Below are 26382 nucleotides of genomic sequence, written 5' to 3'. Positions count from 1 at the left end.
ACTGAAAGAATATGTGACCTCCAAACCAGCTCTGCCAGAAATTTTAAGGGGGACTCTTAAAATTCCCCTTTAAGAAGAAGTTCAGTGGAACAATCCACAAAAACAAGGACTGAATAGATATGATGACGCTAAACTCATATCAGTCAATAGTAACTCTGAACGTGAACGGGCTTAATGACCCCATCAAAAGGCGCAGGGTTTCAGACTGGATAAAAAAGCAGGACCCATCTATTTGCTGTCTACAAGAGACTCATTTTAGACAGAAGGACACCTACAGCCTGAAAATAAAAGGTTGGAGAACCATTTACCATTCAAATGGTCCTCAAAAGAAAGCAGGGGTAGCCATCCTCATATCAGATAAATTAATATTTACCCCGAAGACTATAGTGAGAGATGAAGAAGGACACTATCTCATACTCAAAGGATCTATCCAACAAGAGGACTTAACAATCCTCAATATATATGCCCCAAATGTGGGAGCTGCCAAATATTTAAACCAATTAATAACCAAACTGAAGAAATACTTAGATAATAATACACTTATACTTGGTGACTTCAATCTAGCTCTTTCTACCCTCGATAGGTCTTCTAAGCACAACATCTCCAAAGAAACGAGAGCTTTAAATGATACACTGAACCAGATGGATTTCACAGATATCTACAGAACTTTACATCCAAACTCAACTGAATACACATTCTTCTCAAGTGCACATGGAACTTTCTCCAGAATAGACCACATACTGGGTCACAAATCGGGTCTGAACCGATACCAAAAGATCGGGATAGTCCCCTGTATATTCTCAGACCATAATGCCTTGAAATTAGAACTTAATCACAACAAGAAGTTTGGAAGGACCACAAACACGTGGAGGTTAAGGACCATCCTGCTAAAAGATGAAAAGGTCAACCAGGAAATTAAGGAAGAATTAAAAAGATTCATGGAAACTAATGAGAATGAAGATACAACCGTTCAAAATCTTTGGGATGCAGCAAAAGCAGTCCTGAGGGGGAAATACATCGCAATACAAGCATCCATTCAAAAACAGGAAAGAACTCAAATACAAAAGCTCACCTTACACATAAAGGAACTAGAGAAAAAGCAACAAATGGACCCCACCCCCAGCAGAAGAAGAGAGTTAATTAAAATTCGAGCAGAACTAAATGAAATCGAAACCAAAAGAACTGTGGAACAGATCAACAGAACCAGGAGTTGGTTCTTTGAAAGAATTAATAAGATAGATAAACCATTAGCCAACCTTATTAAATAGAAGAGAGAGAAGACTCAAATTAATAAAATCATGAATGAGAAAGGAGAGATCACTACCAACACCAAGGAAATACAAACGATTTTAAAAACATATTATGAACAGCTGTACGCCAATAAATTAGGCAATCTAGAAGAAATGGACGCATTCCTGGAAAGCCACAAACTACCAGAACTGGAGCAGGAAGAAATAGAAAACCTGAACAGGCCAATAACCAGGGAGGAAATTGAAGCAGTCATCAAAAACCTCCCAAGACACAAGAGTCCAGGGCCAGATGGCTTCCCAGGGGAATTCTTCAAACGTTTAAAGAAGAAATCATACCTATTTGACTAAAGCTGTTCAGAAAGCTAGAAAGAGATGGAATACTTCCAAATTCGTTCTATGAGGCCAGCATCACCTTAATTCCGAAACCAGACAAAGACCCCACCAAAAAGGAGAATTACAGACCAATATCCCTGATGAACATGGATGCAAAAATTCTCAACAAGATACTAGCCAATAGGATCCAACAACACATTAAGAAAATTATTCACCATGACCAAGTAGGATTTATCCCCGGGACACAAGACTGGTTCAACACTCGTAAAACACTCAATGTGATTCATCATATCAGCAAGAGAAAAACCAAGAACCATATGATACTCTCATTAGATGCAGAGAAGGCATTTGACAAAATACAGCATCCATTCCTGATCAAAACCCTTCAGAGTGTTGGGATAGAGGGAACTTTCCTCGACATCTTAAAAGCCATTTACGAAAGCCCACAGCAAATATCATTCTCAATGGGGAAGCACTGGGAGCCTTTCCCCTAAGATCAGGAACAAGACAGGGATGTCCACTCTCACCACTGCTGTTCAACATAGTTCTGGAAGTCCTCGCCTCAGCAATCAGACAACAAAAAGACATTAAAGGCATTGAAATTGGCAAAGAAGAAGTCAAACTCTCCCTCTTCGCCGATGACATGATACTGTACGTAGAAAACCCAAAAGCCTCCACCCCAAGATTGCTAGAACTCATACAGCAATTTGGTAGCGTGGCAGGATACAAAATCAATGCCCAGAAATCAATGGCATTTCTCTACACTAACAATGAGACTGAAGAAAGAGAAATTAAGGAGTCAATCCCATTTACAATTGCACCCAAAAGCATAAGCTACCTAGGAATAAACCTAACCAAAGAGGTAAAGGATCTATACCCTAAAAACTATAGAACACTTCTGAAAGAAATTGAGGAAGACACAAAGAGATGGAAAAATATTCCATGCTCATGGATTGGCAGAATTAATACTGTAAAAATGTCAATGTTACCCAGGGCAATTTACATGTTTAATGCAATCCCTATCAAAATACCATGAACTTTCTTCAGAGAGTTAGAACAAATTATTTTAAGATTTGTGTGGAATCAGAAAAGACCCCGAATAGCCAGGGGAATTTTAAAAAAGAAAACCATAGCTGGGGGCATCACAATGCCAGATTTCAGGTTGTACTACAAAGCTGTGGTCATCAAGACAGTGTGGTACTGGCACAAAAACAGACACATAGATCAATGGAACAGAATAGAGAACCCCAAGTGGACCCTGAAATGTATGGTCATCTAATATTCGATAAAGGAGGAAAGACTATCCATTGGAAGAAAGACAGTCTTCAATAAATGGTGCTGGGAACATTGGACATCCACATGCAGAAGAATGAAACTAGACCACTCTCTTTCACCATACACAAAGATAAACTCAAAATGGGTGAGAGATCTAAATGTGAGACAAGAGTCCATCAAAATCCTAGAAGAGAACACAGGCAACACCCTTTTTGAACTCAGCCACAGTAACTTCTTGCAAGATACATCCACGAAGGCAAAAGAAACAAAAGCAAAAATGAACTATTGGGACTTCATCAAGATAAGAAGCTTTTGCACAGCATAGGATACAGTCAACAAACCTAAAAGACAACCTAGAGAATGGGAGAAGATATTTGCAAATGACATATCAGATAAAGGGCTAGTTTCCAAGATCTATAAAGAACTTTTTAAACTCAACACCAAAGAAACCAACAATCCAATCATGAAATGGGCAAAAGACATGATGAGAAATCTCACACAGGAAGACATAGATATGGTCAACATGCACATGAGAAAATGCTCTGCATCACTTGCCATCAAAGAAATACAAATCAAAACCACAATGAGATACCGCCTCACACTAGTGAGAATGGGGAAAATGAACAAGGCAGGAAACCACAAATGGTGGAGAGGATGCAGAGAAAAGGGAACCCTCTTGCACTCTTGGTGGGAATGTGAACTGGTGCAGCCACTCTGGAAAACTGTGTGGAGGTTTCTCAAAGAGTTAAAAATAGATGTGCCGTATGACCCAGAAATTGCACTTTTGGGGATTTACCCCAAAGATTCAGATGCAATGAAATGCCAGGACACTTGCACCCCAATGTTTATAGCAGCGATGTCCACAATAGCAAACTGTGGAAGGAGCCTCGGTGTCCATCGAAAGATGAATGGATAAAGAAAATGTGGTTTATGTATACAATGGAATATTACTCAGCCATTAGAAACGACATATACCCACCATTTGCTTCAACGTGGATGGAACTGGAGGTTATTATGCTGAGTGAAGTAAGTCAATCGGAGAAGGACAAACAGTGTATGTTCTCATTCATTTGGGGAATATAAATAATAGTGAAAGGGAATATAAGGGAAGGGAGAAGAAATGTGTGGGAAATATCAGAAAGGGAGACAGAACATAAAGACTCCTAACTCTGGGAAACGAACTAGGGGTGGTGGAAGGGGAGGAAGGCGGGCGGTGGGGTTGAATGGGTGATGGGCACAGAGGGGGGCACTTGACGGGATGAGCACTGGGTGTTATTCTGTATGTTGGTAAATTGAACACCAGTAAAAAATAAATTTATTAAAAAAAAGACCACAATAAGATACCACCTCACATCTGTCAGAATGGCTAAAATTAACAACTCAGGAAAAAACAGATATTGGAAAGGATGCAGAGAAAGGAGAACCCTCTTACAATGTTGGGGAGAATGCAAGCTGGTGCAGCTACTCTGGAAAACAATATGGAGGTTCCTAAAACACTTACAATTAGAACTATCCTATGACCCAGCAATTTCACTACTAGGTAATTACTGAAAGGATACAAAAGTGCTGATTTAAAGGAGGCACATGTCAAAGTATGATCCCAGTAGGGAATCTTGATCAAGTCTGATTGTCCCATGATCTATTCTAAATAGCCACTTAATCTTTCATGTATTTTCTTTTATCTGGTGATCTCTTTGAGGCATGCTTCAGAGTTAGGCAATGCAACATGAAAATAATAGGAAAAGCATTGATGAAGTGTGGGTGGAAAACTTGTTAAATATCTGAGAGTGAAGTTTGAGTTAAAAGACATTTGAACTTGGGATTGACTGGGAGGCCAAAGAATTAAAGAAGAAAAGATTCTCTCAAGATATGAGTAAGTTGTGTGTTAATGGTGTGTGCTTTGTGTGTATGAATGGGAATTATAAATGATGTTGAATTCTAGGTGAATTCATGGCTCCAACCATCAATGTCAACAGAAGATCAAGCTGCAAAGATTTATGTTTTAAAACTTAAATTATAAAGCTAGTTAAATCTAACAACTAGTTTTAATGTTCATGAGTAAATTTTATGTAAGTTACCTTTTACATTCTGTATGAAAAGACTAATGTTAAGTACAGCCTGGAGATTGGGAATCAATTTGGGGAAAAGATTTTGTGGATTCTTTCATCCTACAAAAGAAAAAAATTAGACGTCTGGGGAATTGGCCTAATTTTCTTATCTAGTTCTTAAGACTAGAATGCTAAAAAACAAAAATATGAAAGAAATTCAGAACCCTTATTATTAAATTGATCTGTGAAAACATTGTTACTGGAAATTGAGTGGAACTGGAGGCCTTTCTTCCAGAAAACAAGGACTTGATTGTCAGGCCTATATTAGGTTCTGAACCTTAATGCCATGTATTTGTACTTGTTAAAAATTGTTTCAATGAAAAATAGATTAGAAATATGAACTTCTGGTTTAGTTGGGAGTTCTTCCATTTGCTTTTTTTTTATTGGAGTTCAATTTGCCAACAATTAGCATAACACCCAATGCTCATGCCATCAATTGCCCCCCCTCAGTGCCCATCACCCAGTCACCCCAACCCCCTGCCCACCTCCCTTTCCACTACCCTTGTTCATTTCCCAGAGTTAGGTGTCTCTCATGTTTTGTCATCCTCACTGATATTTTCACTCAATTTCCCTCCTTTCCCTTTATTCCCTTTCACTAATTTTTATATTCCCCAAATGAATGAGACCGTATAATGTTTGTCCTTTTCCAATAGACTTATTTCACTAAGCATAATACCCTCCAGGTCCATCTATGTCGAAGCAAATGGTGGGTATTTGTCGTTTCTAACAGATGAGTAATCCATTGTACACATATACCACATCTTTATCCATTCATCTTTTGATGGACACCGAGGCACCTTTCCACAGTTTGGCTATTGTGGACATTGCTGCTATAAACATAGGGGTGCAGGTGTCCCGGTGTTTCACTGCGGCTGTACCTTTGGGGTAAATCCCCAGCAGGGCAATTTCTGGGTCGTAGGGCAGGTCTATTTTTAACTCTTTGAGGAACCTCCACACAATTTCCAGAGTGGCTATACCAGTTCACATTCCCACCAACAGTGCAAGAGGGTTCCCTTTTCTCCACATCCTCTCCAACATTTGTTGTTTCCTGTCTTGTTAATGTTCACCATTCTAACTGGTGTGAGGTGGTATCTCATTGTAGTTTTGATTTGTATTTCGCTGATGGCCAGTGATGCGGAGCATTTTCTCATGTGCTTGTTGGCCATGTCTATGTCTTCCTTTATGAAATTTCTGTTCATGTCTTTTACCCATTTCATGATTCAATTGTTTGTTTCTTTGCTGTTGAGTTTAGTAAGATCTTTATAGATCTTGGATACTAGCCCTTTATCTGATACGTCATTTGCAAATATCTTCTCCCATTCTCTAGGTTGTCTTTTAGTTTTGTTGACTGTTTCTTTTGCTGTGCAGAAGCTTTTTATATTGATGAAGTCCCAATAATTCATTTTTGCTTTTCTTTCTCTTGCCTTCATGGATGTATCTTGCAAGAAACTGCTGTGGCCAAGTTCAAAAAGGGTGTTGCCTGTGTTCTCCTCTAGGATTTTGATGGAATCTTGTCTCACATTAAGATCTTTCATCCATTTTGAGTTTATCTTTGTGTATGGTGCAAGAGAGTGGTCTAGTTTCATTCTTCTGCATGTGGATGTCCAATTTTCCCAGCACCATTTATTGAAGAGACTATCTTTTTTGCAGTGGATAGTCTTTCCTCCTTTATCGAATATTCGTTGACCATAAAGTTCAGGGTCCACTTCTGAATTCTCTATTCTGTTCCACTGATCTATGTGTCTGTTTTTGTGCCAGTACCACACTGTCTTGATGGCCACAACTTTGTAGTACAACCTGAAATCTGGCATTGTGATGCCACCGGCTATGGTTTTCTTTTTTAATATTCCCCTGGCTATTCGGGATCTTTTCTGATTCCACCCAAATCTTAGCATGATTTGTTCCAACGATCTGAAGAAAGTCCATGTTATTTTGATAGGGATTGCATTAAATGTGTAAATTGCCCTGGGTAACATTGACATTATCACAATATTACTTCTTCCAATCCATGGGCATGGAATATTTTTCCATCTCTTTGTGTCTTCCTCAATGTCTTTCAGAAGTGTTCTGTAGTTTTTAGGTTATAGATCCTTTACCTCTTTGGTTAGGTTTATTCCTAGGTATCTTATGCTTTGAGGTGCCATTGTAAATGGGATTGACTCCTTAATTTCTCTTTCTTCAGTCTCATTGTTAGTGTAGAGAAATGCCATTGATTTCTGGGCATTGATTTTGTATCCTGCCACATTGCTGAATTGCTGTATGAACTCTAGCAATCTTGGGGTAGAGTCTTTTGGGTTTCCTATGTAGAGTATCCTGTCATCGGTGAAGACGGAGAGTTTGACTTCTTCTTTACCAATTTGAATGCCTTTTATTTCTTTTTGTTGCCTGATTGCTAAGGCTAGGACTTCTAGTACTATGTTGAATAGCAGTGGTGAGAGTGGACATCCCTGTCTTGTTCCTGATCTTAGGGGAAAGGCTCCCAGTTTTTCCCCATTGAGAATGATATTTGCTGTGGGCTTTTCGTAGATGGCTTTTAAGATGCTGAGGAATGTTCCCTCTATCCTTACACTCTGAAGAGTTTTGATCAGGAATGGATGCTGTATTTTGTCAAATGCTTTCTCTGCATCTATTGAGAGGATCATATGATTCTTATTTTTTTCTCTTGTTGATATGATCTACCACATTGATTGCTTTAGGAGCGTTGAACCAGCCTTGCATCCTGGGGTAAATCCCATTTGGTCATGGTGAATAATCTTCTTAATATACTGTTGCATCCTATTGGCTAGTATCTTGTTGAGAATTTTTCATCTGTGTTCATCAGGGATATTAGTCTATAATTCTCCTTTTTGATGGGGTCTTTGGTTTTGGAATTAAGCTGATGCTGGGCTCACAGAATGAGTTTCGAAGTACTCTATCTCTTTCTATCATTCTGAACAGGTTTAGCAGAATAGGCATGGTTTCTTCATTAAACGTTTGATAGAATTCTCTTTAAACATTTGATAGAATTCACCTGGGAAGCCTTCTGGCCCTGGACTTTTGTGTCTTGGGAGGTTTTTGATGACTGCTTCAATTTCCTCCTTGGTTAAAGGCCTGTTCAGGTTTTCTCTTTCTTCCTGTTCCAGTTTTCGTAGTTTGTGGCTTTCCAGAAATGCATCCATTTCTTTTAGATTGCCTAATTTATTGGCGTATAGCTGCTCATAATAAGTTTTCAAAATCGTTTGTATTTCCTTGGTATTGGGAGTGATCTCTCCTTTCTCATTCATGATTTTATTAATTAGAGTCTTTTCTATCTTCTTTTTAATAAGGCTGGCTAATGGTTTATCCTTCTTATTAATTCTTTCAAAGAACCAACTCCTGGTTTTGTTGATTTGTTCTACAGTTCTTCTGGCCTCTATTTCATTGAGTTCTGCTGAAATCTTTATTAATTGTCTTCTTCTGTGGGATGAAGGCTTAATTTGCTGTTCCTTCTCCAGCTCCATTAGATGCAAGGTTAGCTTTTGTATTTGAGTTCTTTCCAGTTTTTGGATGCATACTTGTATTGCGATATATTTTCCCCTCAGGATTGCTTTTGCTGTATCCCAAAGATTTTGAATGGTTGTATCTTCATTCTCATTAGTTTCCATGAATCTTTTGAATTCTTCTCTGATTTCCTGGTTGACCCTTTCATCCTTTAACATGATGGTCCGTAACCTCCATGTATTTGAAATCTTTCCAAACTTCTCCTTGTGGTTCAGTTTTAGTTTCAAAGCATTATGGTCTGAAAATATGCAGGGTACAGTCCCAATCTTTTGGTATTGATTAAGACCTGATTTGTGACCCCGTATGTGGTCTATTCTGGAGAAAGTTCCATGTGCAATTGAGAAGTATGTGTATTCAGTTGTGTCTGGATATAAAGTTCTCTAAATATCTGTGAAATCCATCTGGTCTAGTGTATCATTTGAAGCTCTTGTTTCTTTGGAGATTTGTGCTTAGAAGATCTATCAATTGTAGAAAGCACTCTGTTCAAGTCTCCAAGTATAAGTGTATTATTATCTAAGTATATCTTAACTTTGGTTATTAATCGATTGATATACTTCGCAACTCCCACATTCAGGGCATAAATATTCATGATTGGTAGGTCCTCTTGCTGGATAGACTCTTTAAAGTATGATATAGTGTCCCTCTTCATCTCTGACTACAGTCTTTGGTATAAACTTTAATTTATTTGATATGAAGATTGCTACCCCTGCTTTCCTTTGAGGACTATTTGAATGGTAAATGGTTCTCCAACCTTTTATTTTCAGGCTGAAGGTGTCCTCCTGTCTAAAATGAGTCTCTTATAGACAGCAAATAGGAGGGACTTGCTTTTTTATCCAGTCAAAAGTCGGTACCTTTGATGGGATCATTAAGCCCATTCACGTTCAGAGTTACTACTGAAAGATACGAATTTAGTGTCATCATGATATCTATTCAGTTCCTGTTTTTGTGGATTGTTTCCTTGGACTTCTTCTTTCTTTTACAGAGTCCCCCTTAATATTTATTTCAGAGCTGGTTTGGTGGTCACATATTCTTTCAGTTTCTGCCTATCTTGGAAGCTCTTTATCTCTATTTCTATTCTGAATGAGAGCTTTGCTGGTTAAAGTATTCTTGGCTGCAGGTTCTTCTCATTTAGGACCCTGAATATATCCTGCCAGCCCTCTCTGGCCTGCCAGGTCTCTGTGGAGAAGTCTGCTGTTAACCTAATACTTCTCCCCATAAAGGTTAGGGATCTCTTGCTGCTTTAAGGATCTTCTATCTTTGGGATTTGCAACTTTCACTATTAAATGTCGAGGTGTTGAATGGTTTTTATTAATTTTAGGGGGGGAATCTCTCTATCTCCTGGATCTGAATGCCTGTTTCCCTTCCCAATTTGAGAAGTTCTCAGCTATGATTTGTTCAAATACATATTCTGGACCTCTGTACCTTTTGGCACCCTCTGGAACCCCAATTAAATGTAGATTTTTCCTTCTGAGGCTGTCATTTATTTCCCTTAACCTATACTCATGATATTTTGTTTTTCACTTTTTTCATTAGCTTCCTTCCTTGCCATCAACTTGTCTTCTATGTCACTCATTTGTTCTTCTACCTTGTTAACCCTCGTCGTTAGGACCTCCAGTTTGGATTGCATCTCATTTAATTGATTTTTAATTTTGGTTTGATTAGATCTAAATTCTGCAGTCATGAAATCTCTTGAATCCTTTATGCTTTTTTCTAGAGCTACCAGTAGCTTTATATTGTGCTACTGAGTTGGCTTTCTGAAATTGAATTGTAATCCAAATTTTGTAACTCTGTGGGAGAGAGTACTGTTTCTGATACTTTCTTTTGTGGTGAGTTTTTCCTTCTAGTCATTTTGCTCAATGCAGAGGGTCTAAAAACAAGTTGTATTGTAAAAAGGAGAAAAAGAGAGAGAAAAAAAGGGGGGGAACAAACAGAAAACAAAAAACAAGGGGAGGTATCCTCTGATTCTATATACTGTAAATCTCTCTACTTCTCCTGGAACTTTCCAGTGCTGCGTGTTCAATAACTTGCTTTTCCCCTGTCCTTCCAGCTGGTCTTCTGGGGGAGCGGCCTCTGTGCTGATTCTCGGGTGTGTCCACCTGGGGGAGCTGCCCAGCCCCCTGCCCGGTCTATGGCTCAGTGGGAGCTGTTTATCCTGTGAGGCTCCTGCTCTCTGGCGGCCCTGCTCAGTCCCAGGCACAAGGTGACACCAGGAGGAACAACAACACTGGGGGTGGCCAACTCTCCAGCCCTGGAGTCAGCTCCTGCAGTAGCTACCACAGCTCCCAATCTGCAGGGGCCTGGATGCTTTGGGGGGTGGTGGCCCTGATCTGCACAGCTCAGGGCCACCCAGTGGCAGGAGCGTCCTTGCTGTCCTGTGTCCTCCTGGCCTCTGCCTGTCCTGGGGGGTAGTGCCGGATCTTGGTCTGTGTCCCCCAGCGCCCTGGGCTCTGGGGCCTGCACTGCTGGAATCACGCTCCCAGGGCCATGCATCACCATCCGGGCAGAGCCGCCGCCTGAGCAGCCACCTGGGCTGCTCCCGGGCCCTGCCTGGCATGAATTCCAGCCATTTAGGGAGCTTTGCCCTCGGTGTGTGGCGCGCTCTTCCCTGGGGTGTAGTTCCTCTGTTGGTGCCCCTGGGAGCCTGAGGGCATCAGTGCCCCTCTTGGAATCCTGCCTTTCTGTCTGGGAAGATTGGTGAAGCTCCTGCTTCTCCAGAGCTGGGCTTTCTTGTCCTGGGCACACTCGCCAACCGGCCTTAGCCTGGCTCCTCGTGGGGGCCCCTCCCCCTCAGATGCTTTATTATTTCTTTTTTTTTCCATCTTCCCACCTTGATAGAAGCGCGAACTCCTCTCACTGTAGCATTCCATCTGTTCTCTCTTTAAATCTCAGGCCGAATTCTTAGGTTTTCAGGATGATTTGAAAGTTACCTAGGTAAGTTGGTGGGGACAGGTGACTTGGGGATACTACTCTTCTGTCATCTTGCCCCGCCTCTCAAATTCTTCCATTTGAAAAATGTGATATTTGCATGGAACTGTTTGAATCTTTGTTTTCTCAGTTTCCCCTCCACTGGATAGAATTGAAACTAGAATTTTTCCTTTTGTTAAAGGAATAAAAAGTGAATATGTTATTTGTAAATTGATTTTTAGTAACTAGAGATGAACTTGAAATACTAGAATACATTATAAGCCTAATCATAGGTAGTCTTATGAAAATGTATCTGGTTTTATCTTCTGAACCTATCTATATTCACATACTCTTCAAGATATCTTAAGTTATATGTTTTCCTTTTTTCAGAGCTGCTTCTTTGGGGGCTACTTTTTTATTGAGGTGCAATTCATAAGGGGCTATTTTTCTGATAAGGCTTCTTATAACTATGGCTGGGTGTTTTGTTCTAGTCTTAAAAATAGGGCCATTTTATCTTTTAGAGCCACTTCTAAAGTCATGTGGTCTTTAACTTTGGGGACTATTTTGCATGTAAGTGCTAATGCAAATAAATTTAAACCCAAGTAGACCTCTTCACATGTCACCCCATGAATGTTGACAATGGAAGGAATACCTTGCTTGTAGCATAGTATCAGTTCTGGACTAAAAAGCTGGGGAAGAAAATTTTCTTTTTTGCATAAACCAGAAAAACCGCTAGTGTGCAGTTTCCTTGTTGACCTCAGGAGATAAACTGAGCTGACAGTATTATTTCAGATTTGCGAAATTATCTGAATCTTGGTTTGTGTAGACTTGCAATCTACATGCAATTTTAACTAAATCAGATAGCTTTTACATTTTCAATTTGTACAAAGGCTCTCCCCACCCTTTCAACATCCATTAGGTAATTGCTCTTTGTAAACTGGCATTGAAACATTACAGCAATGTTTTTTTGCACAAATTTTATAAACTTTTACAGTGGAATACATGTTATTTTCCCGAGACAAACGAAAGGTTAACTTCTCAAGTTTCTTGCTGCCTGCTTTACCAGAATTTGATGGGATGATCTTTTATATACATTTGTAATAGATGAAAAATAAACTAGACTGCAAATCCTTTTTTTAAAACAGCTTAAACCATGTACCAAGTTTTTGGTCCAAATTGTGTAGGATAGGTTTAAACTTAAATTGCATTCTATTAAACAATATAAGTGTATTTCTGTAAGCATAGTTATGTTGAAATAAACTTTTAAAAAGCAAAATAATAATAATAATAAATAAAGGAGGCACATGCACCTCAATGTTTATAGCAACATTATAAACAATAGCTAGATTATGGAAAAGGCCTAAATGTCCACCAGCTGATGAATGGATTATATTATTATATATACTTATGTATTATGCATAGTATATATACACATATACATATGTATACATATAATGGAATATTACTCAGCCATCAAAAAGAATGAAATCTTGCCACTTGCACCAACAGGGATGGGATTAGAGGGTATTATTCTAAGTGAAATAAGTCAGTCAGAGAAAGACAAATGATACCACTCATGTGGAATTTAAGAAACAAAACAGATGACTAGGGGAAGGGAAGGAAAAATAAAACAAGATAAAAACATAGAGAGAGGCAAACCATAAAGGACTGTATAGTTAAGAGAACAAACTGAGAGTTGATGAAGGGGACATAGATGGTGGGCAGTCTGGGTGGCTCAGCAGTTTAGCACTGCCTTCAGCCCAGGGCCTGATGCTGGAGACCCAGGATCGAGTCCCACGTCGGGCTCACTGCATGGAGCCTGTTTCTCCCTCTGCCTGTGTCTCTGCCTCTCTCTCTTTCTGTGAATAAATAAAATCTTAAAAAAAAAAGCATGATTGGCATTAAAGATGACACTTGTTGGGTTGAAAAATAAATAAATAAAATTAGCTGATACTTTAAAAAAATGGGCAGAAGACATGAACAGACATTTCTCCAACAACATCCAGATGGCCAAAAGACACATGAAAAGATGTTCATAATTACTTACCATCAGAGAAATGCAAATCAAAACTACAATGAGCTATTATCTCACACCTGTCAGAATGGTTAAAATCAACAGCACAAGAAACAAAGGTGTTGGTAAAGATGTGGGAAAAAAAGGAACCCTCTTGGACTGTTCATGGGAATGAAAACTGGTACAGCCACTCTGGAAAACAGTATGGATATTCCTCAAAAAGTTAAATATAGAACTCTAAATATAGAAATATAGAATATAAATCTACCCTAGCAACCACACTACTGAGTATTTACCCAAAGAATACAAAAGCGCCAATTCAAAGGGATACATGTACTCCTATGTTTATAGCAGCATAATTTACAACAGCCAAAATATGGAAGCAGCACATGTGCCCATTGGTTGATGAATGGATAAAGAGGTTGGTATGTGTGTGTGTGTGTGTGTGTGTATTAGAGTATTATTCAGCCATAAAAAAGAATGAAATCTTGCCATTTGCAATGATACAGATGATACAGATGAAGCTAGAGACTATCAAGCTAAGCAAAATAAGTCAGGAAAAGACAAATACCATATGATTTCACTCACATGTGGAATTTAAACAACAAGACAAATGAACAAGGGAAGAAAGAGAGAGACATCAAGATACAGACTCATTATATTAGGTAACAAACTAATGGTTACCAGAGGGGAGGAGTGTGTGGGGCATGGGTGAAATGGGTGATAGGGATTAAGGAGTGAAATTGTCATAATGAGCAATGGGTGATGTATGAAATTGCCGAATCATTATATTCTACACCTCAAACTAATATAATACTGTATATTAACTAATTGGAACTAAAACTTAAAAAAAATAAAATAGTATGATTACTAAAAAATTAAAGTTTTATGTCTTTTAAATGAGAGGTAAAAAGATACTAGCTTTTATATGTACCCACATATATCATTTTTTTGACATATATACCATTTCTAGTGCTTTTAATTCCTTCCTGGAAATTCACATTTCTGCCTAGTAACATTTCCTTTAGCCTGAAGAAATTTCTATTTTTTTTACAAGATTTTATCTATTTATTCATGAGAGACACACACACACAGATAGAAAGGCAGAGACATAGCCAAAGGGAGAAGCAGGCTCCATGCAGGGAGCCCAATGTGGGACTCGATCCTGGGACTCTAGGATCACACCCTGGGCGAAAGGCAGGTGCTAAACCGCTGAGCCACCCAAGGATCCCCAAGAAATTTCCTTATATTTCTTTTAGTGCAAATATGCTGATGAAGAATTATCTCATTTTATTAATGTCATAAATTTGACTTTATTTTTAAATTTTAAATTTTTAAATTTTTAATTAATTTTTAATTAAAATTTTTAATTTTTAAAATTTGAAGTATAATTGACATACAATGTTATAGTAGTTTCAAGTGTACAGTGTACTGGTTCAACTATTCTATACACTACTCAATGTTTACCCTAGGTGAAGTCACCATCTGTGAGCAATACAACATTATTACATTATTGTTGACTATATTCCCTAGGCTGTACTTTTCATTTCTACAATTTGTTTATTTTATAACTGGAAATTTGAACATCTTAATACCCTTCAATTATTTAAACCCGTCCCTGTCTCCCCATCCTCCCTTCTGGCAGACACCAGTTTCTCCTCTGTAATTAAAAGTCTGGTTTTTGAGGGCGGGGCAAGATGGCGGAAGAGTAGGGGTCCTCAACTCACCTGTTTTCACCAACTTACCTAGATAACTTTGAAATCATCCTGAACACCTACGAATTCAACCAGAGATTTAAAGAGAAAACAGCCAGAATGCTACAGAGAGAAGGGTTTTTGCTTCTAGCAAGTTTCTTCCTTTTTGACTTTCATATTTCTACAATCACATGTCTTAGATATATTTTCCACTTCTAGATTCCCTTCAACATGCTCAATTTAATTGGGAGATATATGAGATATGTTTTGTTTTGTTTTGTGTTTTGTGTTTTTTCTGCCTCATTTTGTTCTACAATGGTGGAAGTTTTTTTTTTCCCCCTCCCAAACCAGTTTTATTTTTATTTTTTAATAATAAATTTATTTTTTATTGGTGTTCAATTTACCAACATACAGAATAACACCCAGTGCTCATCCCATCAAGTGCCCCCCTCAGTGTCCGTCACCCATTCACCCCCACCCCCTGCCCTCCTCCCCTTCCACCATCCCTAGTTCTTTTCAATGGTGGAAGTTAATACCTTCTAAAACATGACCAGCATGCACCCAGAACCAAGTGGTATACTGTGCTCGTTCATTCTGTGAGATTATATTCTCTCTTCATTCCCATTCTGCCCCCCTCTTTTATCTCGTTTATGTTTTGGTGGCCAATGTTGGGGCTTTCTAACTATTACTGTTTTATTAAAATTTGGGACCAAGCACCTTCTAACACAGAACTTAGTACACTCAGAACCAAGAGGATCATCCTCTAGAACCCCTCAGAATCATCTAGGGTGAAATTTCCGTAAGTTGTGCTTGATATTCTTGACTCAGCCCGCTCAAAAAGCCACTCTGCACTGAGTAAAATGAACAGAAGGAAGAAATCACCACAATAGAAAGAATCAGAAACTACTCTCTGCCACAGAGTTACAGAATATGGATTATAATTCAATATCAGAAAGCCAATTCATAAGCACAATTATAAAGCTACTGGTGGCTCTGGAAAAAAGCATAAAGGATTCAAGAGATTTCATGACTGCAGAATTTAGATCTAATCAGGCCAAAATTAAAAATCAATTAAGTGAGATGCAATCCAAACTGGAGGTCCTAATGACGAGGGATAAAGAGGTGGAAGAAGGAGTGAGCGACATAGAAGACATGGTGATGTCAAGGAAGGAAGCTGAGGAAAAAAGAGAAAACCAATTAAAAGACCATGAAGAAAGGTTAAGGGAAATAAATGATAGCCTCAGAAGGAAGAATCTATATATAATTGGGGTTCCAGAAAGCACCAAGAGGGACAGAGGGACAGGAAGCATATTTGAAAAATCATAGCTGAATACTTCCCTAATTTGGGGAAGGAAACAGGCATTCAGATCCAGGATATAGAGAGCTGCCCTCCAAAAAATCAATAAAAACCTCGACATTTAATAGTGAAACTTGCAAATTCCAAAGATAAACTCTTTAAAGCAGCAAGAGACAAGAGTTTCTTAACTTATATGGGGAGAAATATTAGATTCACAGGAGACCTCTCCACAGAGACCTGGCAGGCCAGAAAGGGCTGACAGGATATATTCAGAGTACTAAATGAGAAGAACATGCAGCCAAGAATAGTTTATGCATCAAGGCTCTCATTCAGAATAGAAGGAGAGATAAAGAGCTTCCAAGATAGGCAGAAACTGAAAGAATATGTGACCACCAAACCAGCTCTGCAAGAAATATTAAGGGGGACCCTGTAAAAGAAAGAGGAACCCCAAAGAAATAATCCACAAAACAGGGACTGAATAGGTATTACTATGACACTAAATTCATATCTTTCAATAGTTACTCTGAATGTGTTGGACTAAATGATCCCATCAAAAGACACACGGTTTCAGACTGGATAAAAAAGCAAGACCCATCTATTTACTGTCTAAAAGAGACTCATTTTAGACCTAAGGACACCTCCAGCCTGAAAATGAAAGGTTGGAGAACCATTTACCATTCCAATGGTCCTCAAAAGAAAGTTGGGGTAGTATTCCTGGAATCAGATAAATTAAAGTTTATCCCAAGGACTATAGTAAGAGATGAAGAGGGATACTATATAATCCATAAAGTGTCTATACAACAAGAAGACCTAGCAATCATGACTATTTATGCTTCTAATGTGGGAGGTGAGAAGTATATCAATCAATTAATAACCAAAGTAAAGACATACTTAGATAATAATACACTAATAGTAAGAGACTTCAACTTGGCACTTTCTGCAAATGAGAGATCTTCTAAGCATAAAATCACTAAAGAAACAAGGGCTTTAAATGATACACTGGACCAGATGGATTTCATAGATATTTATACAGCATTTTACATCCAAAGACAGCTGAATACACATTCAAATGCACAAGGAACTTTCTCCAGAATAGTCCACATACTGGGTCACAAATCAGGTCTCAACTAATAGCAAAAGATTGGGATTGTCCCCTACATATTTTCAGACCACAATGCTTTGAAACTAGAACTCAATCACAAGAAGAAATTTGGAAGAAACTCAAACACGTGGAGGTTAAAGAGCATCCTACTAAAAGATGAATGGATCAACCATGAAATTAGAGAAGAATTAAAAAGATCCAAGGAAACTAATGAGAATGAAGATGCAACAGTTCAAAATCTTTGGGATACAGCAAAAGCGGTCCTAAGAGGGAAATGCATCACAATACAAGCATCCCTCAAAATATTGGAAAATGCTCCGCTCCTCAAATACACATGTTAACCTCACACCTAAAGGAAATGGAGAAAGAACAGCAAATAAAACGTACACCAACCAGAATAAGAGAGAAAATAAAGATTCGAGCGGAACTCAATGAAATAGAGAGCAGAAGAATTGTAGAACAGATTAACAAAACCAGGAGTTTGTTCTTCGAAAGAATTAATAAGATAGATAAACTATTAGCTAGCCTTATTAAAAAGAAAACAGACTCAAATAAAATCATGAATGAAAGAGGAGAGATCACAACCAATACCAAGGAAATAAAAACAATTTAAAAAATATATTATGAGCAGCTGTCACATGGCCAAAAAGCACATGAGAAAATGCTCCGCATCACTGGCCATCAGGGAAATACAAATCAAAACCACAATGAGATACCACCTCACACCAGTGAGAATGCTGAAAATTAACAAGACAGGAAACAACAAATGTTGGAGAGGATGTGGTGAAAGGGGAACCCTCTTGCACTGTTGGTGGGAATGTGAACTGGTACAGCCACTCTGGAAAACTGTGTGGAGGTTCCTCAAAGAGTTAATAATAGAGCTACCCTAAGACCCAGCAGTTGCACTACTGAGGATTTACCTCAAAGATACAGATGCAGTGAAAAGCTGAGACTCCTGCACCCCAATATTTATAGCAGCAATGTCCAGAATAGCCAAACTATGGAAACACTTGGTGTCCATCAAAAGATGAATGGATAAAGAAGATGTGGTATATGTATATAATGGAATATTACTCAGACACTAGAAACGATGAATACCCACCATTTGCTTCGACGTGGATGGAACTGGAGGGTATTATGCTGAGTGTAGTGAGTCAATCAGAAAAGAACAATCATTATATGGTTTCACTCATATGAGGAATATAAAAAACAGAGAAAGAGATCATAGGGGAAAGGAGAAAAAATAGTGGGAAAAATCAGAGAGGGTGACAAAACATGAGAGACTCCTAACTCTTGGAAATGAGCAAAGGGTAGTGGAAGGGGAGGTGGGTGGGGGGATGGGGTGACTGGGTGATGGGCACTGAGGGGGGCACTTGACGGGATGAGCACTGGGTGTTATACTATATGTTGGCAGGTCAATCTCCAATAAAAAAATATACAAAAAAGTGTGTTTTTTTATTGTCTTTATTTTTATGTACATTTTCATTGTATGTAATGATTATGTTTGCAGAATTTTCAACTCTCTAATGATGTGTTTACATTGTTGTATAATATCCATTCTCTTGGATTCGAAGCCCATCATCATTCATATCATTGTGCTCCTGTATGTAATAGGTATTTTTTCTCTGGCTTCTTTCAAGATTTTATTTTAATCTCTGTTTTTCAGTATATTCATTATGATGTGCCTCGGTATAGTCTTATTTTTATTCTGCTTGTGGTGTGCTGAGTTTCTTATATCTGTAAATTTATATTTTTTATCAAGTGTGAGAAATTCTTGTCATTACTACTGTCCCATTAATTATCATTCATTTTTCTTTCCTGTTTTCTTCTCTCCTGTAAATGGAGCTCCATTTACATTTGCATTAAACCATTTGAGAATATCCCCACCCCCTCAGTGAGGCCCTATTTTTTTTGTTTACTTTTTTTTCTCTTTTCTTTCTTCATACTGGATCTTTCTTCTGATTCATCTTTAAATTCATTGACCCTTTCTTCCATTGTGATGATTCTGCTGTTAAAAGTCCAAGTGGTTAAATGTTCTTTCTTATATTTTGCTTTTTAAATCTAGATTTTCTTCGTTTTAGTTTCTAGTGCTCTATTGTGATTCTATATTTTTTCATTCATAGAAGCACATTTCCCTTTAAATCATTCATAGAAGTACATTTCCTTTTAAATCAACAAATATATTTATCCTATCTCCTTTAAATCTTTGTGTATAAATTCTTATATCTCTGTTATTTCAGAGTTAGTTTGCATTCATGAGTCTTCTTAACTATGGATCACTTTTACCTGTTACTTTTTATGCCTAGTAAGTTCTAATAGCATATTAGACATTGTATATTATAGTCATCCTAGATTCTTTTATCTTTATCAAAGAGTATTGAACTTTGTTTTCAGAAATAGTTAACTCAAGTGAACTAAAACTTAAAGCTTTGTTTTCCTTTCAATGGACAGCAGTTAAATCTATATTCAGTTATTGCAGCCTTCCAGCTGTTCCTTCTGGTGGGAGGTATGAATCTTTCCCTATACATAAAAGGTCAGGATTCAACCCAGAATCTGGGTGGAATTTACAAGCAAATTTTTGGGCTCTGTTTTCTGTGGCTCTCTCTATTGCAGCATATCCCCCATCACTTTCCAGTCATTCTAGCATCCTCAACTCTGTCCTCTTAACTTCTTAAGCCAGTAGGACTGTGGCTTTTTGTCTGGGTTCTAGCCATCCTCTGCCATACAGACTTAAGTGTGCACTCAGGAGAAAAGCCACATAAGTGCAAACCTGCCCAGTGTACTTTCTTTCTTTCAAGGGTAGAATCCTCTGTAATTTTTTCCTGCCTTTGGCAACTCTCTTGTGCCATTAAGTAGGTATAATTTTTGTTCAGAGTATTTACTTCTTACTTTAAGAAGACTTAATCTGATAAAAGTCACTGTACCAATATCATTGGTAATCTGATAAAAGTCAACTGTACCAATATCATTGGTATTCACTGTACCAATGAAGCTCTTTTGGTCTTTTTTACCACTAAAGAAAGCACCCTTACTATAAAACTACTCCCCTCAAACTAATGCCGCTTAAATAGGTGTTCTATATAATACTAGTCTATTATTAATAGGTCCTCTGTTTGAAGAAGTAGGTCAAATAGAGCTTGGAAATATAGCATTGCAAAATAAGTAGGTTTCTTTACTCCAGGAGTTTTAGACATCTTTAATGTGTTAGTAGACCTTCTATATCCCTAAATGGAATATGCTCCTGAGATATCATCCTAAACTTTTTCCTATATAATTAGTAATATTCACTGATTATTTAAAAAATATTTGAGCCCCAGACAATGGAGAATAGAGTATGAACCTGTTTTTCCTAGCATAATTTTCTTTAGGCCACAATTCAGTATCCCTTTTTAATCTTCTAATTTCACTATCAGTCACTGACTCAGAATGGCTCGGTTTATGCTATTTAATCCTCACCAATACTTACTTTGTAATTATCACCTATATACAATAGGGGTTCTGCTATGGGAAAAGTGAGATAAAAATAAGGATTCACCAAACATTAACTTACATGGACTAGATAAAAATATATGAAATTGCTTAGCATGCTACCCAACACAGATTAGTAGCCTGATGTTAGGTTCCTTCTTAAGTGTTTTTCCCTTCTTTTGCCTCTTAAGTCAGTGAGTTCAACAAGATTGATCATAGGTTGACAGACTATAGCTCTCAGACCAAAAGCAATAAGAAATCTGTTTTGTATAGTCTAAGAGCTAAGAAATTTTTTTATACTCTTAAAGAGCTATTTTAAACAATGAGAGAAAAATGTATGACACAAACCTTATGTGGTCCACAAAGCCTAAAATATTTATTCTATAGTCATTTACAGAAAATGTTTGCTAATCCCTGAGATATAGTCTAATCCTTACAGCTATCTAAAATAAGCAGTATGCTGGAATTCATTTTATTAGTCGCTGAGGTAGAAGCTCTATTTTGTTTAAAAAATATTAAAACACTATTTTACTAGTTTTACTAAATTTTCAAAAGCTTGTCTAAAGTCTTACCTTTTCTCCTTTTACACCACTACAGTCACATTTTGATCCTGGGGAACAACCATAGCAAGCCTATAAGGAAGAATAAAAGGGAGGAAAATTATTTAATAATGATAATAATATTTTGAGCCTGAAAACTAATCTCTGACTTACCTCTCAACTAAACAGTCCAGACTTAAAAACCAAATAGCACAAAAATACCTGAAAGAATATATACCAAAAGGCAAACAATGGTTACCTCTGGGGAAGCTTTCACCTTTTATGGTACACACTTCCATTTGATCTTCTTACAATAAGCAGATGTAATTTTTATAATTTTAAAGTGAAAAATATCTTTTTAAAAAGATATGAAAAATTAAAAAGGAATTCAAACAACTTCCAGTAATATGATTTGCCACTTGTCCAAGCTCTTAGGAACTCCTCTTTTTGTCCTAACATCACATGCAAGAAATGATCTTTCAATCTATAGTAGGAATGACATTGGACTAACCAAAGATGTCTACTGGCTGAAGTTGCTTGTATCTTGACATTTATGAGCAATCACAGGCATAAAATACATAGTGCTATCTTTTACCAACTTTTTAAAATTTGCTTCCACTCTCTCATCACTAGTAGCTCAGTCTATAATGACTCCCAACAGTTTTGCCACAAATTTTCCCACAGCCTAGATATTCTAAGGAACCACTACTAATAAGTTAATTAACTCATATTAGGAATTGAGATCTTGAAGCCAAAAAAATATCCTGCTCTAAAATGATATCCCATAAGAGGGGCACCTTGGTGGCTCAGTCAGGGGAGCATGCGACTCTTGGTTTTGAGGTTGTGAGTCTGAGCCGCATGCTGGGTGTAGAGATTACTAAAAAATTAAAATCTTTAAAATAAAATAAAATAAAATAATAACATAAAATAAGAACCCATAAGAGAAGAAGACAATAGATGACTTCTGCCATCCAGATCTACCTCATACTCTGGCATAAAGCTGAAATGCTTAGAAAAACAAAAAGTAATTATTTAAACATATGTAGATAGCTTACCATTTATGTGCAATATAGTATAATGCTTCTCATTAAATAAAAGAAACTTTTATGTGATGTAAATACCAAATAATGTGTATCAATGCTTGGCCTTGGAAGACTGTGACTTAAAAACTACTTTAGCCTCCTTCCCAACATTCCATGTGTTCCTGTATTCTAACCACTACCAGAATACTTTCCCCAATCCTTATCAAGCTATTGACCTCATCCTTCTACTCATAACTCCTAACCCACTCAGCTGCAACTAGAAGCCAGCCACATGCTCGCATTCCTTTTCCTGATAAAAGCAAACAAAGTAGCTTGATGTTGGGGGTCAACCTCTTACACTGCAATATGTTGTTCCAACAAAAAAATGCTCCTGATGTCTCTAATCAAAAGTCTATTATGTAGCTATTATTTGTCATACATACGTGATAATACACTGGTTTTAATATTATACAGCAACTACATTACAAGTTAAATGGACTTATACAGACTCCCTCATCAAACATGAATTGAGCATTGTTAGAGGCCAGAAAACTCGTTAGCCGCTACAGATGAATAAGACTCAGCTCATTCCAACATATAAAACTAATTCAACAAATACTTACTGATCACCAGTTATGTGCCAGCCACTGTTAATGTTAGGTGCAGGTAGAAGATACAAAGACAGTACATTTTTGCTCTCTAATGGAAGGGATAACTCCATACAGAAAAACTACATTACACTGTGTCAGGAACAAAGGTTAATTTAAGAGATGCAATATTGTTTTTGCGTAAACATGAATTCTAGACTTCAAAGTACAAATTTACAAATTTTAGAGGATACTGATTCACAAGTTAAGAATTGTCAATGGTCATACTCACTGAATCAGATTGTATATATTATCAATAATCAGTTACCAGTATTAATGGAGGAGTAAAGGATAATGATACTCCAAAATGGTTGTTTATCTAAAAATAAAATTTGACTTTGGAATGTATGTTTACACTTTAAATGTAAATATATGAGCATCGTTTTCTGGTGTTACAAGTAAAAGATGGTATAACTCTCCATTTTCATCTTTCACTAAGAAATCTTTCTTTTTAAAATATAAATTAAGTTCTGAGAATAATGCAAAGTAATAGAAAGAGAGGATTTGGTTAATATAAAGAAGACACTATGTGAATTTTCTTTATAATTGCATTTCTGGTTTCTTAGTATCCAACAAAATCCTCCAACTCCTAATATAATTTGTAAACAAACAACATAACTTTAAATATGTGTGCATGTCATTTTGGAAGTAATTTTATACAGTATTTTTCTTTAAAATTAGTAATGTCTTTTTGCACTTCTTTATTACTTAACATGTAGCTATACTTTAAATAGGTCGCTACTTAAAACAAATGATATATGGTTTGAATTCAATTTTAAAATTTAATTTGTATTCTATTTAGTCCTCCTACATTATGATAATGACACTGGTTGAGGAAGGTAGAGGGTATTTAAAGACATTGTAATACACAAACTGACCACTAGATGCCACTTTCCATACAGTTATAACAGTGATGCCCACAAGGAAAGAGTCCCAATTTGACATTTGGATAATGAAGCAACTTGTTTTTTACCAACAGCCACTTTTAATTAGGTGCCCAATAAGCACAAAGCACAGTATTAGGGCTATGAGTCATAGTGAAAAATGTGTAGACATGAGTGCCACCTTTAAGAAACTTCCAATCTAGTTTTTTTTTTTTTTTTAAATCTAGGGTTTTAAAAAAAACCCTATGCCTAAGTAAATACAATGAAATAATGATGTAGGAGACAATGGTAATAGAATGAGTGCTAAAATATAAGAAATACATTCTGAGTTTACCTCAATAATTGAATCATTAGGAGACTATAATTGAATCGTTCACATACCCTAGGTCTTAGTTTTTTCTCTTTGGTAAAATGACAAAGATGGACGATATAATCTCTTTAGGATGCATCCAGGTTTTAGTCTGTGATTCAGTAGGATTTACCAAGTAAAAAGCAGTAGTATACTCAAAAATTGCTGTCAAAATTGAGAAAGAGAGTTCCCTTGAGCCTGGGAGTGTTCATAATAGATCTGTAGAGAAAGAAGGTAAAAAACTTGACTTCAACTCTGAAGGACGGAGAGAAAGATATCTAGAGGAAAAATGGCCACAACAAGTACTAAGATTAAAACACAAAATTTTTGTAGGCAAAGAGTCAGGTAAAGTAAACATTAAGTACTTCAGTCTAAGGGCTTCTTAAGTCCATATGAAAAAAGTAATAGTAGGAGATAAGGCCAAAAAAAGTCTTTTTAAAAACTGGAAAAACTATTTAATTCTGCAAAGTCACTGAACACTGTTAAAGAAAGAAAATGATGTAACCATAGTAATTTTTAGGGTGAAAATAATAAAAAGTATAGAAGATTTTTTATTATCACATAGTAAAACACATCATGAAACTATAGTAATTAAAACAGTATGGTATCATTCAAAGAACAGACAGCTTGATGAACCATAATAGAAAGGCCAGAAACATACACACATTTACTATATGATAAAAGTTGGCATATCAAATAAATGTGAAAATCATGGATTGTTCAACATACGGTGCTAGGACAAGTATAGAAAACAGTAACTTCAGATCTTAGGCTCCTACAATAAAGAAAAAACAGCTATGAGAATTAAAAGTAAAAATAAGAACAAACTTCTATATGCATTGTGATCACTCAAAGAACCTCACAAAAATTCAGGTACTTGGACTCCATCTTGGAGATGCTGTTTCAGTAAGCTTGAAATTGGCTAAAGGATTCTGAAATTTTGGCAAACATCTCTAGGTAATTCTGATTCAGTGATTGAAAATATATACACTACAAAATAATGACATAGAAAATGCTAAAAAAAAATGCCAAAAAAAAGAAATATTCCAACGTGTGGCTAGTTAAGTATCCCAACTGATATGACTGGGGCTTTTTTAAAGATTTTATTTATTTATTCATGAGAGACAAAGAGAGAGGGGCAGAGACACAGGCAGAGGGAGACGTGGACTTGATCCTGAAACTCCAGGATCATGCCCTGAGCCGAAGGCATACACTCAACCACTGAGCCACTCAGGCATCCCTATTAGGACTGTTTTATTTTTATTTTTTTTTTATTAGGACTGTTTCAAAAAAAAACTAAAAATGCTTTAAAAATGTGAAATTATCTTAAAGCATCAGAGAGAAGCACAATAGGATTTATCAGGCCAAACCCTAGAGAAAAAAACAAACAGACAGTAAACTGATTAATGAAACTACTTTTGTCCTAAGGGCATTTACCAAACTGAGATTTTGAGATTCTTGTTTCACAACTTCTTCAGTGTAAAGGTGTTTCATACATTAAAAAGTACCCCAAGATCGCATCCCCAGGAACCTTTAATAAAGATTATCTTGGCACTCAGCAGAGAAATACATAGGAAAAACATCTCTGAGAGTGAATAACCACAAACTGGCCTTCATACAAATTTGCAATCCAAATTATCATTTAGCTGGGTGGCCCAGGAACCTCAAAATGCAAATTTGCTTAGAGTAGACTGAACTTGCTTTAACCTCCCAGAGGCTGGGTAGAAATACACACAAATCCTATGTAGAAGAATACCTTCATAGTAAACTTCAAAGAATTCTAAAAAAAATTTTTTTTGGAGGCCCCATGGGTAGTTCAGTGATTGAGCATCTGCTTTTGTGCTCCCTGCAGGGAACCTCCTTCTTCCTCTGCCTAAGACTCTGCCTTTGCTCTGTGTCTCTCATGAATAAATAAATTAAAACTTTAAAAAAAAAATTTGACAGGAAAATAAGATATGCTACTCAAAAATCACTAAG

General features: G+C 37.0%; 1 protein-coding gene across 3 annotated transcripts in view; it reads right to left on the bottom strand.

Moving 5' to 3' along the window:
- Positions 1 to 26382, bottom strand: part of COL4A5 (collagen type IV alpha 5 chain) — a 273463-nt gene that overhangs the window by 148596 nt on the left and 98485 nt on the right. For all 3 annotated transcript variants that reach the window (XM_041740856.1, XM_041740857.1, XM_041740858.1), the window contains exon 2: positions 21537 to 21596. In XM_041740856.1, the coding sequence (XP_041596790.1) occupies positions 21537 to 21596 (60 nt within the window). The remainder of the gene's footprint in view (positions 1 to 21536; positions 21597 to 26382) is intronic.

This window comes from Vulpes lagopus, chromosome X (assembly GCF_018345385.1).
Source record: "Vulpes lagopus strain Blue_001 chromosome X, ASM1834538v1, whole genome shotgun sequence".
In the NCBI taxonomy this organism is placed as follows: domain Eukaryota; kingdom Metazoa; phylum Chordata; class Mammalia; order Carnivora; family Canidae; genus Vulpes; species Vulpes lagopus.
The sequence above is the reverse complement of the archived record's forward strand: the minus strand, read 5'-3'. Positions and strand labels throughout refer to the sequence as shown.